The 21867-nt window shown below is 45.5% G+C and overlaps 2 protein-coding genes across 3 annotated transcripts; one reads left to right on the forward strand and one right to left on the reverse strand.

The window, feature by feature from the left end:
• Positions 1 to 8860: 8860 nt before the first annotated feature.
• On the forward strand, positions 8861 to 11015 carry LOC149275712 (L-lactate dehydrogenase A chain). 2 transcript variants are annotated; one of them, XM_089504424.1, is made up of 7 exons: positions 8861 to 8986; positions 9150 to 9267; positions 9378 to 9551; positions 9676 to 9849; positions 10289 to 10406; positions 10572 to 10695; positions 10851 to 11015. In XM_089504424.1, the coding sequence occupies exons 1-7, from the start codon at positions 8861 to 8863 to the stop codon at positions 11013 to 11015; spliced, it is 999 nt and encodes a 332-aa protein (XP_089360550.1). The 2 variants fall into 2 exon arrangements, with proteins under 2 accessions (XP_089360550.1, XP_089360551.1); XM_089504425.1 differs by lacking the exon at positions 9378 to 9551.
• A 3768-nt stretch (positions 11016 to 14783) lies between these two features.
• LOC149275713 (tumor susceptibility gene 101 protein-like) lies at positions 14784 to 21367 on the reverse strand. Its single transcript, XM_089504422.1, has 10 exons — positions 21326 to 21367; positions 20146 to 20230; positions 19545 to 19610; positions 19121 to 19284; positions 18236 to 18362; positions 17722 to 17782; positions 17383 to 17489; positions 15860 to 16062; positions 15160 to 15399; positions 14784 to 14873 (listed from the first exon to the last, which is right to left on the reverse strand). Exons 1-10 carry the CDS (start codon positions 21365 to 21367, stop codon positions 14784 to 14786), a joined length of 1185 nt encoding a protein of 394 aa, XP_089360548.1.
• Between the last annotated feature and the right edge of the window lie 500 nt (positions 21368 to 21867).

Below are 21867 nucleotides of genomic sequence, written 5' to 3' on the forward strand. Positions count from 1 at the left end.
TTCCTTGGGTTATTTGTCTCCTTCAATGAAAGAGCAAAACTAACATTCCCGTTACAAGCCATAAAGCGCGGAGACTGGCGGCTGAGAAAGGGTTCAGCCGCGCGTCAAATCCAATCATCTGATCGGTTAAACAGAGGGATTCTCCGAATGCCTGAATAAAATGGGGTCATCCAGTGTGTTAGAGAAAGACCCCGCTATGGCCAACGTTGATAAAGTGACAATGTATCCATAGCATAGATTAAATAACAGCATGGATACATAATTACACGATCATAAAATAGTCGTGAAGACTCTATGTAGTGACTGCCCTAATACCGGCCCTCGTGGACACCTTGACTTGTCATTATTTACGGATACACTTAATAGAGTCACCTGCATTCAAGCAGGGATATAAACCATAACATACTGGGAGCAAAAGCACCAACTGGGAGTCTTATATATGATCCCAGCGGGGAGAATGGGAAAGAGTCAGACTGTGTGACCCCCGAGCATCTGCCCCGGAGACCCTGAGATTGGGGCCAGACCGGCCTACTGGGATACCTGGAAATTTCCCAGTTGGCTGCCTGTTCTGGGACCGTTCTTAACGCCGTCCATCTAGGGCCGTACCGGGTTGCGATGGATCTGAGGCAGGAATCGTGGTGGGGTCATGTAATAAAATGTTATGTGACCCCCACAGTGAAAACACGCCTGCAAGAAGCCCTCGGAAGGTAAGGAGGTGAGTGACTGTGTGTGTATGTTACAGAGAATGTGTGTGTTAGCATGAGTGTGTAAGTGTGTGTGTTAGCATGAGTGTGTAAGTGTGTGTGTTAGCATGAGTGTGTGTGTTAGTATGAGTGTGTAAGTGTGTGTGTTAGTATGAGAGTGTAAGTGTGTGTGTTAGCATGAGTGTGTGTGTTAGTATGAGTGTGTAAGTGTGTGTGTTAGTATGAGAGTGTAAGTGTGTGTGTTAGTATGAGAGTGTAACTGTATGTGTTAGCATGAGTGTGTAAGAGGGAGTGTGTGTTTTGGGAAGTAACTGAGTAGCGATGCATTCTATGTATATCACATGAGTTTGGGGGCTTGAGAATGTCCGACATGAATACAGGGGTATTTTATATTTTAACTCAGCCGGTGAATCCACACTCCCAGCCGGCACTCAACGTGTTTTCTTGTGTTGTGTCTGCGGACTTTGAGTTTGTTTTTTTTGATTTGCAGCTGAAAAAGTACATGGATCAAAACAACTCTTGAATAAAAGCCAGAAAACCTGAAAACTCTAATGTAAAAGTGTAAAAAACACACACACTATATACTGTATATATATATACGGCACCGTTCAAAGGTTTGGGGAAAAACAAGGAGATTTCTGGCTGTAACATAATTGCCAAAGGGTTTTCTAACCATCAATAAGCCTTTTAAACTTAAACTTGGATCAGAGAACACAACGTGCCATTGGAACACAGGAGTGATGGGAGTGATAAAGGGCCACTGGAACACAGGAGTGATGGGAGTGATAAAGGGCCATTGGAACACAGGAGTGATGGGAGTGATAAAGGGCCATTGGAACACAGGAGTGATGGGAGTGATAAAGGGCCATTGGAACACAGGAGTGATGGGAGTGATAAAGGGCCTCTGTAAGCCTATGAAGCTATTCCAATAAAAATCAGTCGTTTCCAGTTACAATAGTCATTTATAGCATCTTTTTCATATTATTTTAATGGACAAAATCTGATTTTCTTTCAAAAAACAAGGACATTTATAAGTGACCCCAAACCTTTGAAGGTTAATGTATAGAATATAAATATATATATAAGGGAAAGACAGATGGAAACTCTACATCTTCTGTGTTTGTCCAATAAAAAAAAATCTTCTCTGAATAGAGACTCCATTTATTGTAGAAGAGGGGCGGTTGGGAGGAATGGGGGGACGTTTAGCAGCACGGAGTCAGGGATAACTTGCTGTAATGGAACACAACTCCTATCATGCTAACCCAGAGCCCGAATTTGCCTCTTCCATGTATATTTCCGTGTATTATGTGACATCAGAGGAGTTCTGTAAATCATTTCCAAAGCTTTTCCGATCACAACACGTTTACAGCGCAGACCCCGAACCCCAAAGAATCTCTTCGCTCCCGATACAAGCGGAGATCCGGAATAGAATTTACTGATCGCTTTAAGGGTTAAATCAGCCGGGTCGTGGCAGGTCGCTGTTCTCTGGCCGTTTATTAAGGAATTTGGGGAATGCCGTTTTATTATTATTATTACATCTGACCGGCTGGAAAATTTGTTTGCACGGATGCCGCTGACCCTGCGAGCCGGACAGGGAGAGAAACGGGGCTATTACAGGGGCGAGCGGGCTGGGCGTTGGGGGGACACGGCGATCGGGGGAGGCGCCTATGAACGTCTGCACGGGTCGTTGCACAAGTGTTAGTGAATTCTAGTGAATTGTTACACACATATATATATATATATACAGTATATACAGTCATTACTGTAACGCGAGTGACAATCAGAAGGTACTTTTTTCCTCTAGATTGTAAGCCTGCGAGCCGAGCACTCTTAACCTAATATAGCAGCTCGTCTTAGTCTGTCGGACCCTTTAAATGTAGGGAATGTAATAAGATCTGCAAGAATTGTTAGTGCTTTATAAAAAATAATATTAATAATAATAAATAAGAGATAATAATATTAATAATAATAATAAGAAGAAATACAATATAATAATAATAATAATAAATAATAAATAAATAAAAGTTGATTATAATAAATAAAATATAATAATAATAATAATAATAGTTTTGCTGCACATTGGAGCTGCGGCTATTATTGGCATCGCTACAAAGCACCCTCATGTTTCAGGTTTAATAATGAAATGTATTTGCTGCGTCTCTGGCAGTGAAGGAGTTAATTAATGCTCCAGAGAAAGGTGCCGAGGGGTCACTGAGTGACATTTCCGAGAAGGTCGTGGCATGAGGTCGTGGCAGGTGTGCAGCACATTTGGCTGCCGATGCCACGACCTTTTCCGATGACCTTCTCTTAACCTCAGGCGGCCGGCCCTTGGAGACGTCTCTGGCGCGAGTCTTTCCCAGACCAGTACCCCCCCCCCCCCCAGTCGTTGGCAAATCTCAGTCGTTGGCCTCCTTCTTAAATTCAGGAGCCGTATGCCTATCCCATGCATGTTTAATCCCCTCACTGTATTACCCTCTACCACTTCTGCTGGGCGGCTGCTCCACTTATCTACCACCATCCCCTGAAAGCCTATGACTTGTTCAGAGATTCACATCTTGTGTGACATCAGACTTGAATCATATTTGTTTGTGATGTCATTGGATCGAGGTGACATCTGCATGACGTCTGTAATTTCCCGATTTAATCAGGACACTTCCTCTAGATTGTCAGCTCTTGGGATCAGGCTACCTTTTCTCTTTAGTTCTTTTTTTAATATTGTTTTTCCACCCATGGGGGGGGGTTAATAACCTCCTTGTGATTGGTGGATTTTGTGCTGACCGCTCTTTTACGGTAAGTCCTGTGCAGCCCGTGTTCTGATAAAGGGCACGGCCTGTAAACGGTGCTATTTATAGGACGCGCTCTGCAGGTGGCTCCGTCGCCGTGAACCGATTGGTGGTCATTTTACCGAAAGCGCTTCAGGGCCAGCGAATAAACAACCAGAAATCATTTCATTAGAAATCATTAACCCCTTAAATCTGCCCCGAGACCCTGAGATTGGGGCAAAAAACCCTGAGAGTTCCCAAGTAAGAGACAATTGATTGCGTTATTATTTATTATTAATGGATTCTCGGTGCATCGCCCACAATCCTCCATAATTAATGCGACAAACAGGAGCTCAGCAGCAAAGAGCGACCTTCTTCATGCGCGACGCTGAACGTCCTTTATATCGTTTCGAATGAAGCCTCATCCTACTGTCCGTACTGCCTCAGAATACATTCTATGAGCTATTATTATATTTTATTATTATTGTATTTATTATTAATATTATATTTTATTATTATATTTGATTTATTATATTTTATTATTATTATTAAATGTAATATTATTATAGTTATTGCTATTATTATTATATTTTATATTATTATTATATTGTTTTTTTTATATGTAATATTATTATATTTTATTATTATATTTTATATTATTATTATTATTATATTGATTTTTTTTTTATATGTAATATTATTATAGTTATTGCTATAATTATTATATTTTATCATTTTCGTATTATTATCTTGTAATTATATGGCGCCAACAATTCCCGCAGCGCTTCTTACAGTCCCTACGTTCCAAGGGCTCCGATGAAACGAGAGCTGACGGACTGAGGCGACCCGATACGTTAGGTACAGAGGGCTCGGCTCATAAGCTTACAATCGACAGAATGTATTTTGTACAGCGAGCTCCGAGGATATATTTTGAGACACAAATCGGCTCAGACGCTTTCAATATTAACCCTTTAATGGCCTATCGTGACGATGGATGCTGAAAACCACCCCTGCTGGTCGTCCATCAATTATCGTCCATTTCCAAGCTGCGCGGCTTCAGCGAGAAGGAATAGAAGATGTAGAAGGTCATTAGAAGGTCAATTAATCCGTGTAAGGGAATATACTTCCATGTATAATCCATGTTTCAAGAGGCCAGAATCTAAAAGTAGAGGGTCGGAGGCTGAGATGGAATGGAAAGAAGTTTTACTTTACATGCATGGTAGTAGATAAGCGGAACAGCCTCCTGGCTGGATAGACATACGGCTCCTGAATCTAAGACGAGACCGACGACTGATTAAGGTTTGAGTCTTTACAGCAGGAGAAACGGGCGACTAGACGGGGGCCGTATCCCTATCCCATGCATGTTTAATCCCTCACTGTATTACCCTCTACCACTTCTGCTGGGAGGCCATTCCACCCCTTTACGCAGACGGCGGTAAATAGTAAAGTTTCGCATCGAGTGGGTACTGATTGGCCGCCGTCATGGCGGTTCCCGGATGATGAAAGAAGACGGTTAGTGATGTAACAGAACAGGAAGTGAGTCGCAGCTCTGATTACTGAAACCGGTTATTGAGCGGAAACAAATAATTCCGTCTCCTGCCCAGAAGCAAAGTTTGCATTCAGTTTGTATCCCATGCGTGTTTAATACCCTCACTGTATTACCCTCTACCACTTCTGCTGGGAGGCTGTTCCACTCAACCTCCACCCTCTCAGTAAAATAAAATTTGCTAGGGCCGTCACGTAAGATCATGCGTTTCAGACATTACATGGTTAAGCGAGCCGGGGCCGCTGCTGAGTCACACACGGAACGTGCGCCGCTGCACATGTGTCACTCGTGGGATTCAGAGAAATCGAGCTGCAGCACGGCGCGTCGTTTAACCCTTCGATGCACTGCCTGCTTCCCTGACAGTGAATCCAGATGAACGCAGACCCGGGATGGCTGAGTGTTAAGCGAGGCTCTTCTCCTCCTGCCGCATCTATAATTCCTCCCCGGTAAGGAAACTAGGAAGGTGCGCCTCCGACCTCCAGACCACAATCCCAGCGCTAAGACAGCTTTAGGTTTCCAGGGTTGGCCAGCGAGCCCTTGCAGCGGCACTCGCAGGGTTAACATTTCCTAGCAGTTGCATCATCGCGCCGGCCGTATGACGTCACACAAGTCTCTCGTACAAACCGCACACCTTTTTTTTTTATCACCGTTTGGATGTTTTATTGCGTCTGGCGAGGTTCCTGGCGGCCCACGGGCCGAACGTATCGGGACTTGCCGGCTCGGTCTACATGATAAAGATTTCATCATATATATATATGCGTTATTGTGTTATATATCGCCAACATGTTCTGCAGCACCGTACAAAGCGTGACCAATCAAATGCTTCGTCTCACTGGGGTCCGTCTTTTATAATGCAGAATGAAGCCTCGGCTCCTGAAATAGTAAATAATCCCCTCCATGCGCGATTGACTCAGCCAGCCGGCAGCCAGTGCATGGAAAACGGTCGGGAGAAGAACCTGCCGGCAGATCGGCCCCCATCCGGCCCCCGTCTAGTCTGCCCGTTTCTCCTGCTGTAAAGACTCAAACCTTAATCAGTCGTTGGCCTCGTCTTAGATTCAGGAGCCGTATGTCTATCCCATGCGTGTTTAATCCCCTCGCTGTATTACCTGTTACCACTTCTGCCAAAAGGCTGTTCCACTTATCTACCACTCTCTTACATCACATCTCAATTATATTATATTATTATTATTATATTATTATCTTTATTCTACCACCAGCCTATAACCTGCACCAACTGCCCCCCCCTCCCCCCTCCCTTAGAAGCCTCCATTCCCTCCTTCATACCCCAGTAAATGCCCCCTGCAGCCTCCCCTGTAATTCTCCATCACGGACATCCTTCCTCTGCCTCCTCCGCCGGACCTGCACCCTGGCACGTCCCCACATGCAAATGACACCGCATCAGCAGGCGGGGCCAACGAGTCCCCGCCCACACCCTGTATATATGTCCCTCCGGCGGGGCTGCTGCGCGGACTGCGGGATCAGAGACCTCCTTACCTGGTGAGTGCTGCCGGCGAACCGTTAGCAGGGAGGGGATTACAGGGTTAACTCCATGCAGTGCCATTATCTGCCACCGCTGGGGGTATTAACTAGTAAGAGGGGCATCAAACCCGGTTTATTAAAACTGCTTGGGGTAATTAAATGATATAACAGGGGGTGTGGTTTGTGTAAGTGGGGAGGTTAGGAGGTAGCGACCCCCCCATTAATATGATGATTATTATTTATTATTATTATTGTTATTATTAATATTGTTATTCTGGATGCAGGCAGCCCCCCCCGTGAATAAATAAACAGTTACAATGTATCATTACCGGGATAAACAAATAAACAAACCTACAGGAGCCCCGCGGGGGGCAATTAATGAGGACGTTTATCGCTGATCCTTTTTTGCCCCCCCCCCCCAGCAGGGGGTATTATCAGTGACAGATACCCCACCCATCACCCAGGGCATCAGTACCAGGGGGGGGGGCAAAGGCCAAAACCCAGCAACAGCCTTCACCATGAAACATGGCGTGTTAACCCTCTGAGAGCCAGTGGCAGTTTAGCACTATTTAGTGGATCGGGGCTTTAATCCTCTCCATCTGTGTCTGGGTATGGGGGGGGGGCTGAGGATGGCGGCTCACTATTTATTATTATTATTAATTATATATATTATTACAGAGGGGCCGGTGGATCCATAGTAGAAAGGGGGAGGAATAACTGGATTATATCTGTCTGTCTATCCTCATCTTATTGCCACCTACATGAGTATATTTGCCCTCAAAATACCCCATTCCGCTTTGCCACAAGGGGGCGTCACAATCACCTGCCATGTTTTGGACGTTATTTTCATTTATAAAGCAGGATTATTAGATTATTATTTCACCCCATTTAATGGATATCTATCTATCGGCGCACGCACATACATATGTTTGGCACACGGATAACACGCTATGTGCGCCTCGTTTGGAAGATTCCGGATGTTATTTATAGGAATTCTGATTCATTCAGCTTTGGAAATGTCAGAATATAAAGGGACGTCATTGATTGGCTGGATTCCGGATTCATTGGGGGAGAATAAACATGATTTAGGGAGGAGCGGTCATTAATAGGCTCCGGTACACGAGTGATTGCTGCGTGTGTCGCGTGTAACAAACATGGCAAGGGTTGGCTGGGGGGGGGGGGCATGACATCAGATTAAGTCATGTTAGTAACACCAGTTCGGAGTGTAAGCTCTGTCGGTTTGGAGAGCCTTCACCCAAACCCAATGGGCACAAAAATGAGACCGGGGGGGCTGAGGGCTTGGGGCGGTCGGTAGGAGGGCGCGTTGGGGACGGAAGCTTCCGGAGATGGGGGGTTTCCAGCTATGAGAAGGCTGTGTCTTACAGGCTGCAGGATCGTTGTAATGATCAGAAGAAAGCCGGCCAAGAGCTTGAGAAGAATGAGTTATTATTATTCATTGTTCTGTATAGCGCCTTCGTATTCCGCAGCGCTGTACAATGGAATGAGCGGCCTTAGTGTTGGCTTTGTGAAGGTCATCGGCTGCGTCGGCAAATGTTTCTTCGGTGGAAAAGCCACCAGGACCATGTCCAGTAGATGAAGAATGATGAAGAATGGCGTCCTTTGGCAGATGTGTTCTGGGGGGGGGCGGGGGGTCGCTGAGATGATGGGGCAGCTCGGAACATCCGATGCGGGGAATTTAATGGCAGGTTCTAGAGTAGCGGCATGAACGGAACATTCATCATCATCATCAATCTATGGGTTTGGCGTGTGGGCCCCAGCGAAACGGAGAGAACGCGACCCTAAAGAGTAACCCGAAAAATAATAGTTTCATAATATTTATTACAAACCAAAGCATTTGCTAATCGTAAAATTCTTTTATTTTTATAAATTTCATTAGTATTAACATAAAATATCTTTACAGTTTGCTCCCGGATTCCGTTCCATTAAACGGCCGGCTTGTGAGCGCTCAGCCTTATCTCGGATAAATATGTATTCAGTTTCCTGACTTGTTGACTTCCTCCTAAACCAATAAGGCGTTTGGGAGACGTCCAACTCGCTTACCGGGGAGGAGATAACTCTTCGCGTATCTACAAAGTCCGGCTCGTTCCCCGCGCTTTAGATAATCGGATGCACTTGCCAGACGGCAGAGGTCTCGGGAGTCTTTTTTACCCCCTCCAGAAGGCTTAAGAACCTCTTTATTTATATGGAAACTGTCATAACGTCGCCTGGTGCTCTGAGCATTACAGGAAGTGCTCAGGAAATGGGTGCGCTGCAGAGTTCTGTCCCCCTGCCTACCGGAATAGAATCCATCGGCCGGCCGTGGAAAGAATAGCGTATTCTGTTTTATTTCCGCAGTAAAAAGAGAGAAAATGGCAACCGTGAAAGACAAACTCATCCACAATGTGGTGGCCGAAGCATCCACTTCCCACAACAAGATCACCATTGTTGGCGTTGGCGCGGTCGGCATGGCATGCGCCATCAGCATCCTGCAGAAAGTAAGTCTGGGCATGAAATACGTTGTTACCCCGGGTACTACGACTCGTGGAGTATCGCTCGGTGCTACAAGGGGGGGCCCGACGAGTCCTCTTTCACGTTTCGGGGCGTACAGAGAAGGGATTGATTAAAACGGACACTTAATGAGTATTTCCCCCGGCATAGGACTTGGCAGATGAGCTGGCGTTGGTCGATGTGATCGAAGACAAGCTGAAAGGCGAGATGATGGATCTCCAACACGGAAGTCTCTTTCTCCGTACTCCAAAGATAGTCTCCGGGAAGGGTGAGTAGACCCTCAGTAGAAACACTCAATGATCTGGAGACATTCGGGTGGCCGCGGCCCCCTGGGGTATCGTTTTGGGTAGATCCTCTGTAACGATGGGGTGTCTCCAGATTACAGCGTGACGGCCAACTCCAAGCTGGTCGTCATCACCGCCGGGGCCCGGCAACAAGAAGGAGAGAGCCGCCTGAACCTGGTGCAACGCAACGTCAACATCTTCAAATTCATCATTCCCAACATCGTCAAATACAGTCCCAACAGCACGCTGCTCGTGGTCTCCAATCCGGGTGAGTCCTGCCGACGGCAATCGCTCGGCTTTGGGCAGCTCCGGGCGGACTATGATTGTCTTTTAGTCCTCGTCCTCTGGATCTGACCGGCTCGTTGGCTTTTATGTATTTTTTGCCCCCTTAGTGGACATTTTGACCTACGTGGCCTGGAAAATCAGCGGCTTCCCCAAACACAGGGTCATCGGCAGCGGCTGCAATCTGGATTCCGCTCGTTTCCGCCACCTCATGGGGGAGAAGTTTGGCATCCACCCCCTGAGCTGCCACGGCTGGGTCATCGGTGAACACGGAGACTCGAGCGGTGAGTGCCACTCGGCTGCTCCTTAAGCCTCTCTCAAGATAGTCCGAGACCTTAAGTAACTCTACACGGGATCTATATTTACCGCGACGGCTTGTTGGGAAAGGTCGCGGCTGTAACACAAGTAGGTCACCCCAAAAGGTCCAGAGTTCACAGAGGCTGCCCTGACATTAACGGGCAGTCCCTACGGTAACTGCATAGGAAGTGTCACATTGAGTGTTTTTGTGTAAATTTTGAATTCTGGAAGACCAATGTGTTTTAAGACCTGAAATTCCTGAAATAATTAAACGTTCCGTACGACGAGACAAAACCCCAGGGGCAGTTCCTGAGAACGTCGGCGCCGGGGTCTCCGATGCGCGTTTTGTACCGGTGGACCTCGGATTCCGTTTAATTATTTTTTATAAATCTTCCTGGTTGCGTTAATAAATTGCCTCGTCTTCAGTTCCCGTCTGGAGCGGCGTTAACGTCGCCGGAGTTTCCCTAAAGACGCTAAACCCCGAGATGGGGACGGATGCCGACAAAGAGAACTGGAAGGAGGTTCACAAGCAGGTGGTGGACAGGTACGTCGAGTGATCGCTAGAGCAAAGCAATCGTTCGGGCCGCGCGCTTTCCAGGAAAGTCATCTGGGCCGTGCAGCACGTCCTACGTTTTAAGCCTTTATCACCTAAGTATGTAACGTCCTGAACCCCCTCTGCATTAATAACGCGGAATCTCTCTGGCTCCAGCGCCTATGAGGTCATCAAGCTGAAAGGATACACCTCCTGGGCGATCGGCCTCTCCGTGGCGGACCTGGCGGAGAGCATCCTGAAAAACCTCCGACGCGTTCATCCCATTTCAACAATGGTCAAGGTAAAGTTACGCCGCGTGACCCGACAATCGCAACAATGTATCGCCTATTGTTATGTCCGGTCTACCGGTTGTACAGCGCTACGGAATATGATGGCGCTACATAAAAAAAAAATTATAATAAGGTCCAATCTTGACCATCTGTTTTTCTGCTTCAGGGAATGTACGGGGTTAAAGAAGATGTCTTCCTCAGTGTCCCATGTGTTCTGGGCAATTTGGGCATCACAGACGTGGTGAACATGACCCTTAAGCCCGACGAAGAGGATCGTCTCCGGAAGAGCGCCGACACTCTGTGGGGAATCCAGAAGGAGCTGCAGTTCTGAGCTCTTCCCGTCATCGTCGTCGTCTTCTTCTGTTCACATCAAGTGTCTGATGCGTTTTGTTGTTTACGTTGCACTGTTAAGTAGGTCAAGCCCTTCGTATTGTGTGTTTGTGAAACATTTTTCGACTCTTATCACCAGACAGACACTTCCACGAGTAGCTCAGGAATACAAAAGCATCGATGGCCACCCTGGCTGAGAAAGGGTCAGTTTACTAACAAAAAAAGAAAATCAGTCTAATAATTATCGTCATCGAAGCCTTAAAAGAACAAAAATAACGACCCGCTTTATTACCGCGTGGGGCGGAAATAGTTAAAAAGGAGGCATTGTAATTTATAAAGCACTGATACATTCTAACGGGAGTGAACTGGTTAATTTAATGCAAGGTTGTTTACAATGGTGATGTGTTTAACCCTTTCTTGGTGCCATGGTTGTGAACGCGCTTTGCCCGGCCCTCCCCGGACGGTATATGAGCACTTCCACGGCACATCGCCGGCGTATAAAAGCCGTGACGTATCTCTCGTCTCCTTTGCGGTCCGACCGCGGTATGAATATGGTTTATGATTAAAGCCTGAATGTTTAAACCAGGATATTAACCAAACGCGTTATTACGGCTCCCTGTTTGTGTTACACCCAATTACACGCAATACGGCAACCCGACGGCCGGCTTTACAGCCCGACAGCGAAGCTCCTGTGCAACAGAACCGGACGCCGGATACGCAAAAGCGGCCATCCAATAATTATATTAACTCGTCAACCAACACATTTTGTCATTAGCCCACTAGGCCAGGGCCAGGCTGTAGCCCAGAGCTGTCTGGTGGGAAGACTGCAACTCGCAGGACAGATGTAATACAAATTCCCACCCAGGGACCCCTTCAGTCTGAAAGACTACAGTTCAAAAGTTTGGGGTCAGTCTTTTAAACTTGGCTCGGTGAACACAACGTGCACGGGAGTGATGAGAGTGATAAAGGGCCATTGGAACACAGGAGTGATGGGACTGATAAAGGGCCATTGGAGCACAGGAGTGATGGGAGTGATAAAGGGCCATTGGAACACAGGAGTGATGGGACTGATAAAGGGCCATTGGAGCACAGGTGTGATGGGAGCGATAAAGGGCCATTGGAACACAGGAGTGATGGGAGTGAAAGGGGCCATTGGAGCACAGGAGTGATGGGAATGATAAAGGGCCATCGGAACACAGGAGTGATGGGAATGATAAAGGGCCATCGGAACACAGGAGTGATAAAGGGCTGTTGGAACACAGGAGTGATGGGAGTGATAAAGGGCCTCTGAAGAGATTCCATTAAAAATCACCCATTTCCAGCTACAATAGTCATTTACAACATTAACCCCGCCTGCGCTGGATTTCTGATCCATTTGATGTTATTTTAATGGGCAAAATTTGCTACCAAAAATAAGGACTTTTCTAAACTTTTGAGCAGTAGCGTCTCTGTACATCCTTAGCATTTTCCATGCTCAGCCCCACTCTTTGTAACCCACACACTGTCTGGCCGCTGAACACTCGCCGGACAGCACAAGATCAGCCCTTTAAGGAGGAGAACCAGCGAGCGGTGAACATTAAAAAAAAAAATACTATTTAAAGTTATTAAATTCCCAAGTCAGAGTTTCACTGAGCGCTCCTCAAGGCTCAGGGACCTTTATCCAATTATGATCTTATTAATATTGTCGATACAGTAACAAAGTACTAAAGGTTACGTTTTATTGACGAGTGAAACCCGGCTTGGACTTTCCTCTCCCGCACCGCGCTCTGCTCAGACAAAAACAGAATTTGTTGGCAGATAAGAGCCGTTCGGCCCCCGTCTAGTCGCCCGTTTTTTCCTGCTGTAAAAACTCAAACCTTAATCAGTCGTTGGTCTTTGTCTACCATCTAGGAAAGTCTATGTCTTTAAAGGCCTATAATACTGTATTAATCACTTCTGCAGGGAGGCTGTTCCATCCATCCGCCACCCTCACAGTCCACACATCTTCCAAAAAATATATAAAAATATACTACATATATATAAAATATACTATATATGTATACCTAAAATATAATACCTTAGATATAAAATATAATACAATACTATATATATATATAAATATAAAATATAATACTAATTACCGTATTTGCTCGATTATAAGACGACCCCCCAAATCTGAATATTAATTTAGGAAAAAAAAGAAAAAGCCTGAATATAAGACGACCCTATAGGAAAAAAGTTTTACCAGTAACTTAATTCATCTAAACTATTTTTTTTTTTAATAAAAGCTATGATTGAGAAAAATATTTTGGTTTTATTTCCTTCTATTTTCCAACCTGCCCCCCAGTTATGCACATCTGCCCCAGAAATGCCTTATACCCCCTATATGCCACTGTGCCCCATGATATGCCTTTTAACCCTCTAAATGCCACTGTGCCCCACAATATGCCTTTTAACCCTATATGCCACTGTGCCCCATGATATGCCTTTTAACCCTATATGCCACCGTGCCCCATGATATGCCTTATACCCCCTATATGCCACTGTGCCCCATGATATGCCTTTTAACCCTATATGCCAGTGCCCCATGATATGCCTTTTAACCCTATATGCCACTGTGCCCCATGATATGCCTTTTAACCCCCTATGTGCCACTCTGCCTCCAGAAATGCCTTATGCCCCTATATGCCACTCTGGCATTTAGAGGGTTAAAAGGCATATTATGGGGAAGAGTGGCATATAGGGAGGTTTAAGGCATTCAGGAGGCAGAGTGGCGTATAGAGGGTTAAAAGGCATTTCTGGAGGCAGAGTGGGATTAAGGGGGTTAAAAGGCATTTCACAGAGCACTCTGCCTCCAGAAATGCCTTATGCCCCCCATTTAACACTCCCCCGCCCCCCCCCTACTCATGTAGCCGGGGCAGCGTCTAGATCCCACGCACTTACGCGCAGACCTTCCCCGACTGTCAGAGATCAGAGTTCCCCGAAACCTCGTCTTATAATCGAGCAAATACAGTATATATATACACACACACGGATTACATCTGCAGAACCGCATTGGTTCCATTTGTAAAATTATTTTTTTTTGGAGGTTTTAGCCTTGTCTCCAAAGTTTAGGGCACTTTATTCCCTTAACCCCCCATATTTTTCCAAACCAAACGAAAACAGCCGCCATCTTTTATTTTATGGCAGTTGGGACCAGAAATTCTTTGCTAATCTCCCTAACGATGCTCAGTAGCAAATGAAATCTGTGACGCGCGCGTCGCAAAGAACGATGACCCAATCGCAGCCTGAACGCTGAAATGACCAAATGAGAAAGAATTAGTATCTATTTAATTACACAATAATAAAAGTATTCACATACATAATAATTTGATGTTGCTGCGCTGGAGTGAGGTCGGTAACATCGTAAGGAAACGCACAGAAATAGAAACATGATCACTGCTCCTGTCACAAGCAGATGCGTTACGGTACAGCCTTTCTGCCAAGCTGTGTATTTGGGGGTGAAACTGGATTTTTGGGGGGCCTCGATAAATCTGGCTCTACGAGTATCAACAGTATTTGCTACGAAAAAGACAAGCAACGTTATTACACATTGCAACGAGTCGTAGCGATCTTTACGAGGCTCTCGTATTGAAGTCTGTCACTCAAAAAAAAATATTGATATATATATATATATATTGATTTCGTTCTCCGTTAACTATGACCTCACCCCAATTTCTAATGATTATAAAGAAACAAGTAAAAAGGAAATAAAACGGGAGGGTTTTTAAGAAGTTTTTGACAGCTGCCGTTAATACAGATCGCTCAGGCCTGCCGTCTTCCGTGCTTTCTGCATGAGCGCTCTGAGCTGGAACTGCTTGCGGGACAAGAGGCGGACGTGCTGGAAGAGAAGAGACACGGAGATCAGCGCGATCGCTGCTCGATACGGAGAGACACTTCTATCCTTTAAGATCTGACGAGATTAGAGCTCTAACCACCCGAGCCCATCACGGACATTAATATCACATTAGAAGGTGGCTGTTGCTCTAAAAGAGCCGATGATGTAGATTGCAAGCGATGGACGCTGCGGAACACGAGCTGAAGGAATGCAGGCAAATAATGACACAATCCCCAAGATCCTTCATAGGGTTAACGGCCTTATCCCAGCCCGTTAATGAATAACCTACCTTTAGGAAGATATCCAGGTCTATCACTCCACGCCTGAGTGCTTCTCCCAGGTAAAAGATAGTGTCCTCAATAGCGTTCTCCTCCGCGTAGAGATTTAGGATCTGTTTGTAGAGCGGGGCCGTCGGGATGATAACCTCGTCAATGTCTCTGTATTCCGACTGGCTTTCCATCTTTTCTACAACGGCCCCCAGCTCCTCGTCTTTCTTCCGCAGGGTTTTGATGTTTTTGTCCACCTCAGTCTAACGGAATCACAGATTGTACATAAGAACAAGAACCACGATGATCCCAAAGAACAATAAACTGTGTCGAAATGTGTCGAATTTAAAGTGTGTCGCCCTTAGATTTCAAGTAAGTCTTTGGGGTCAAAGAGTTTGGGGCTCAAACCCTTAAAGGTTCCCAGGTCTGCCTCTACTGGAATATACTTAATAACAAACTATTAAACCAAGCTTCTCAATATAGAAGGAAGGGCACTGCATAAAACTAGAGAAACTAAAAAGAATATTTAGTGACATCAATCACTCTCTGCGTCCGACCAAAAGCCAGAAACAGAGGGCCGGAGGAACATGAGCTGTTTTTGTTGCTATGGTTACCAGAGGAGATACGGCACGTGGGTGCCATTCCCGGTACAAGTTACGTTCGCTTCCATAGTTTGGAATAGACGTATGTAACTCGACCGGCTCCCAAACCTCCTTTACTCACCACTTCCTGGTCGAGGCGAGTGACCATTTCTTCCAGCTTTTGATGGCCTTTCTTCAGGTCTTCTTCTGTGCGTTTCAAAGCATTCAGCTCTGCCTGGGCGCGATCCATTTCTTCTTTCATCCTCCATCGCAGTTTGTCGCTGACGGCTGATATAAGGGAGGCTCGGATTGTGTCTTCACCAATCGTACCATCTCTGGCTGGACCTACAAAGCCACAGACAGGTTAAAAATACAAACACACACCTTAAAACATTCAGAATTCTCTGTGTTATTGGATGTAGTATCAGGGCAGGAAATTTGTTCAGTAACCTGCAAAACGTACATAGGCTGAGCTATCAAAAAATTCCCAAAGGTAACTGGGTATAGATATTATTACTACACTCCTCCCAAACGTGTAAATGATCTCATCACGGTCCGGCTACAAAGGGGTTTGGAGAGCCATGATAATGAGTTATTTTCATCAACAGAACTCATTAGGGAATTAACAAGTAATAAATGTGATGGGTTACATGACATCATGTAAGCCTCAAATTACCATAAACGCAGTAAGGGAACTAAACCATTACAGTGTAAAGGGTGCAGGGATCAGCAAGCAGACTGAACCATTTCAGTGAGAGGGGTGCATGGATCAGCAAGCAGACTGGGTAAGTTCTGATTAATAGGCTTAAGCAAGCAGTGCCCGCTTAGCTCAGCCAAGTGTCGGCCTCCACTATTTATAGCCAAGCTGGTGGCTCCTTGCCACATAACTGAAAAAAACACTTAACCTTTACAGTGAGAGTCCGGTTACAGAGACCCGACCTACTGTATCCCATCATGTACAAAGAGGCCAGGAATGAGACCTCATTAACGGTTTGTCTGCCATAATGGTCCCCAGAGCAGCAGACACTTAGCCCGGATCATAAAGAGGGTAACATTGTTAAAGACCTGCAATCCAAACAATACGCACATTGGCTTCTCTAACCATGCCACAGTACAATTCCAAAGCACTGTATATACCGCTGCTGGCTTTGTGAGCTCTGGGACGTATAAATATATGACGTAGCTGGTATTAGACAGACACACACACAGACAGACAGACAGACAGACAGACAGACAGACACACACACACACCAGCTACTAAACCCTGTTCTGTATTTAAAGTGTCTCTTATGGCCTTTATCAGTAGTTTTAGCCTGCAGCGCCCTCTAGTGGTAACTCAATGACAACACTGGCATAAAGTTACTTACTCAGGCCACAAAATTTTAAAAATTATTAAAAATAACTAAAATAATACACAGGCTGAATTTGAACCTAAAATAATGCATTGGCCTGATGGTATTAGCGTGGGCATAAGAGGAATTTGGCTGCCATGGATATACTAGACTAGGGAAAGGTGATCACTGCCAATGTATCTGCTCTGAGCTACGATTCTCACGATGCCGAGTGTATTTCATGGCCATTTACCGGCTATATCCGGAGCTCTGGGCGCTGTTTGTAGATGAGTCTGCAGGAGAGTAATGCGTTTAGAGCTGAAGGTATACTCACCAGAGCTGGTGACTGAAGGCTGAGACACCGGGGGCTGGGGGAAAATCTGGGGACCTGACGTTGGGGGATATGGTCCACTTTGAGGATACGGGAAACCAGGATAGCCACTGTAGTGAAAACAAAGAAAAGAAACATTTAACCACAGTTAGCAAGAAAAACACAGAAAAAGAGGTATTGTTACTTAAGCTTTTGGGACTTCAGATTCCATGGCCAGACAAGTTATTGCTATGGAACCCGGGTGACAGATGCGGGGGTTAAAGAAAAGTTAGTGTAAAAGTGTGAGAGCCAACAGTGTGCCCCCTGCGTCTCTAATGCAGGACATCTGGCTTCCCTTCATACCTGGGGTTGGACTGATGTGCTTGATTTGGGTAGGGAGGCATTGCTCCTGGCATGTAGGAAGCTGCAATACAATAAAGGTTTTGACGGTTAATGGCTAGCACAGACATACAGATTAGGAGAGGTCACAGGTCCAACGACCACGCAGGTCACTGCAGTCTCTTAACCGGATTTCTTTCCATTTAATTGTATAAAGCAATAACTGACCACATCAACGGCCGACATGCCTAAGAAACCATGGGTGGTCCCGCTGGCACGATGTACTATCTGCATGCATGGGAAATCCTGCTTACAAAATCCACTCGATGATAAAACATCGATGATTAAAAAGGGTTTCATTAACAAAAGGAATACATTAATCTGCTACAAACTATGACTCTTTTATACAGCGTGTTAGGGTTAGAGGTCTATCAATCTATTACAGATCACAATTTAAATAAATAAGACCCCCCCCCCCCAGTATATTTTACTGACATCCCAGCCAACGGCTGGATTATAGAATAAAGCAGCCACTTACTGTTTGGGGGTCCCGTCGCTGGGTACATGGAATACGGAGCAGGGGCTGTAGAGCGGGAGAAAACAGGAGGTTCCTCGCCAAAAACGACAATCAGGATCTGGATGAGTCCCAGCAGGTCTGACGGCGGCTGGGGGGAAAAAAGCGAGAACACATGAATGTGCGTTTGGATGCTCCGGATCAGCAAATCCACGCTTTTCCCCCTCCTTTCGATTTGCATCTAGCAGCTTCTCATTCAACCCGTCTGTGTGAGCAGAGAGTCAAGCATACAATCCGTCTGTCAGCTGCTGTCCAGCAACGAGTAAAACCTTACACCAAGGGATTGATTGTCACTATACATTCCGCCGTCTCTCTCCTGCCCCGACCATTCATGTAATTACTTTATTGGATATATTATTTTTTATCAGCAACACAGGCTATTTCATATACACTACCGCTCACATGTTTGGGGTCAAAAACAGGACATTTTGTCCATTAAAATAACATGAAAATCCAGCGCAGACGGGGTTAATGTTGTAAATGACTATTGTAGCTGGAAACGGTTGATTTTTAATGGAATCTCTTCGTAGGCATACAGAGGCCCTTTATCACTCCCATCACTCCTGTGTTCCAATGGCCCTTTATCACTCCCATCACTCCTATGTTCCAATGTCCCTTTATCACTCCCATCACTCCTGTGTTCCAATGTCCCTTTATCACTCCCATCACACCTGTGTTCCAATGGCCCTTTATCACTCCCATCACTCCTGTGTTCCAATGGCCCTTTATCACTCCCATCACTCCTGTGTTCCAACGGCCCCAAACTTTTGAACCGTAGTGCGTTTAAAAAACTATTCAACAAATACAAGGGCAGCACAGGTTCCTAAGAAGGTGGGGGTCTCTACTTACATGCTTCCACTCGTGAAGGTAAGGGAGATAAATCTTGCCGTTGGCGTCGACGTGTTTGCCCGTCTTTATAGTCATCGTGTTGGTAGGTTTGACAAAGCAGATGGGGGGGTTGAAGGGGTACGTATCAAGCAGCCACAGGCAGATCGGGATGTTGTATGTGTTACCTACACAGATGATAAAAAAAAGTGAAAAAACCCATCAATTTCAATATTAATGAAAAGTTCTAAAGTCTGAATTACTGAATATAATTTTACTGCCGTGCCGGGAAGCTTTGGATGACCGAGAATGCAAAACCACTAACTATTCAGCAATTTTTTATTCGCTATTTTGCCCCCTTCACGACTGTGTATCGGTCACTTTACCCCTCCGTGGACTTTAAATCAGAAGACAGCCGAATTAACCGAGAGCCACAAGCACAGCTTACCCCTGTAGGGAACCGGTATCGTCCCGGTGAGGTTCAGAAGCTCCCTTGAGGAACCGTCATTGAAAACTGTAACAAAAAAGAAATAAACGCGAGTAAAATGTTACAGAACGAGTTATTCCACGACAACAGCTAAATCCTCAGGGCAGCTTTTCCTCTACACGGCTGCTGCATGGAAGAGCGTTCGGGCCACTGTGGTATTTATTATACACGTTAGTAAAGTTTGCTTCACTAACCCCCCGCAGGCAAACTGAGGCCGGGTATGTGCGGTTATACGCAGATCACAGATGCAGTGGAAGGGGCAGGGGGCATCTCACAAAGCCTGTGGTCTTACCAGGGGGGTAATACGGCAACCAACTGCGGAAACCGAACCGAAAAGGCTAACAATCAAATACCAGCAGCCCCCTAGATAAGTATTAGGAGGTTGGATACAACGTTACTCTTGAATTTGGCAAAAATAAAAAAACATGAATTGGTTAGCGGCGGTCTGTGGGCTGTCTGACTATCAACAGAAAAACCGGTGGCCGGATCCCCCCCGTTAATGGGGGGCGGTGAGACCACAAGATGCTGACACAGATAAGACCCCCTCAATTCTCGGGCTCACCATAAGAATCCATCAGGGGTTTGAGGTCTCGGTATAGGCTGGTGACATTCAGAATCTCGCGTGTTGAGAGGTCTCTGTATTTGTACTGAAGAAAAACAGAAAAATATATATTAAAAAAAATATACATTTATTCAAATGAGCTTAAAAACCCTAAAAACTTTATTTGGTGTAGTATTACGTTCAAGCTAGCCGCAGCATTTACGCTTCCTCGCTGCATGAACCACATCTGCCGGAGGACCGCTCCACTTACCCACTACCCCCTCAAAGAAATAATATGATTCAATCCAGAATACATCCCAAGTATCTGAAGTCGTTCGGGATTTTTAATCTCACAGGGAAAAAAAATTGCCATAAAAAAAAAGCTTCATCTACTGAAAATAGAACACAGAATATATAATGATATATTATATTTTTTTAACATCAAGATTCCTTTTCTGTATCTATGGCAACAACCTATCTGTGACTGTGTGTCACATGACAATTATGTTCCAGGCAACAAAACCGACACGATTAAATAATTATTTCTGGGAAACGATGGATATCCGTAAATTTTAGTAATTATGCTGCCAACGCTGCGTTTAATTATAAAAGCGTTAAATTGCGCAGATTAGGCTTCTTTTCTTACATCATAAATGACATCATAAATGACATCATAGTCACGTGCCTGTAATCTGGAGATGAGTCGCTATGATGTCACTAGATATTTACGTCAGGTAATAAATATTTCCCGTTATTCTACGGGAACGATATGAGGTGAGCGAGGAGAGGAGGGACATTAAAGGTCTGACGGGGGGGGGGTGTCCCGCCGCACCGCAGAGTATAGAGAAGGTAAGCGCGGGGTCAATACAAGAATATGGAGAACCCAGGAGCGGTGATTTAAGAGAGAACATTGGGGGGGGCTTTGACAGCTATTTGGGGGATACACAGCTTTGGGGGGGCAGTTTTTTAATAAGGTACAGGCAGCTATATGGGGGTACATTTAGCTAAAACGGGGGTACATTTAGCTAAAAGGGGGGTACGGGAAGCTAATGGGGGGTACGGGCAGCTGATGGGGGGTACGCAGTAAGCGATGTGCCCGCAGGGGCCGAGGCAGGAAGGGCAGCACACAGAGCTGTAACGTTAATACCCCTGACAGGTGTGCCGAGAGCCCGGGGCCAGCAGCGGCCCGGACAGAGCTCACCTTGCTTAGCATCTTCTTGAGCTGAGCCTCGGACGCCGCCATGGTGCGCGATATCCCGCCTGCCAGACACAAACAGCGAGAAGTATCGCCTTCCCCAGAACTCGGCGAACCACCAAACCCCAGACGGAAACTCAGCTGTCTAACAGCGACTTCCGCCTTTGACCAATACGTCACTTCCCTGGATACAGGGCCTGGGTTACCAAGGAGACCAAGGGCATGCTCTAGCAGCCATCTTTGTTAAGGGAAGAGGAGCTCTGCAGTGGCTTAGAAAATCTGTCAAAATATGATCATTTTATCTAATCCTATGTGAATTAACCCCTTAGACAGTGATGCCACCAACACCCAGGATTCCCAATAATATTTTTATATTATCACTAATAATAAAACATGAATAAAATAATAATAATATACGTCCCGCTAATTTTTTTTGGACACTGAATATAAATATTTATCAGATTTTTTTAAATAAAATGAAATAAAAAATGATATAATAAAATAATATTAATAATAATATACATCATGCTGATTTTTCCTTTGGACAC

The sequence above is a fragment of the Sceloporus occidentalis genome, unplaced genomic scaffold, assembly GCF_023333645.1.
Source record: "Sceloporus occidentalis isolate IW3139 unplaced genomic scaffold, rSceOcc1.0.p SCAF_270, whole genome shotgun sequence".
Classification (NCBI taxonomy): Eukaryota; Metazoa; Chordata; class Lepidosauria; order Squamata; family Phrynosomatidae; genus Sceloporus; species Sceloporus occidentalis.

What these genes read in the sequence shown, in the direction of transcription:
- LOC149275713 (XM_089504422.1), bottom strand. Translation starts at nt 21,367, where the DNA reads ATGGCGGCGTCCGAGGCTCAGCTCAAGAAGATGCTAAGCAAG. An exon ending in AGCGACGGGACCCCCAAACA is followed by an intron (nt 17,783 to 18,235) that starts GTAAGTGGCTGC and finishes ATTGTATTGCAG; the next exon opens with CTTCCTACATGCCAGGAGCA. An exon ending in CTCGCCTCGACCAGGAAGTG is followed by an intron (nt 15,400 to 15,859) that starts GTGAGTAAAGGA and finishes TGATTCCGTTAG; the next exon opens with ACTGAGGTGGACAAAAACAT.
- LOC149275712 (XM_089504424.1), top strand. Translation starts at nt 8,861, where the DNA reads ATGGCAACCGTGAAAGACAAACTCATCCACAATGTGGTGGCCGAAGCA. An exon ending in AAAGATAGTCTCCGGGAAGG is followed by an intron (nt 9,268 to 9,377) that starts GTGAGTAGACCC and finishes GGGTGTCTCCAG; the next exon opens with ATTACAGCGTGACGGCCAAC. An exon ending in CACAAGCAGGTGGTGGACAG is followed by an intron (nt 10,407 to 10,571) that starts GTACGTCGAGTG and finishes CTCTGGCTCCAG; the next exon opens with CGCCTATGAGGTCATCAAGC.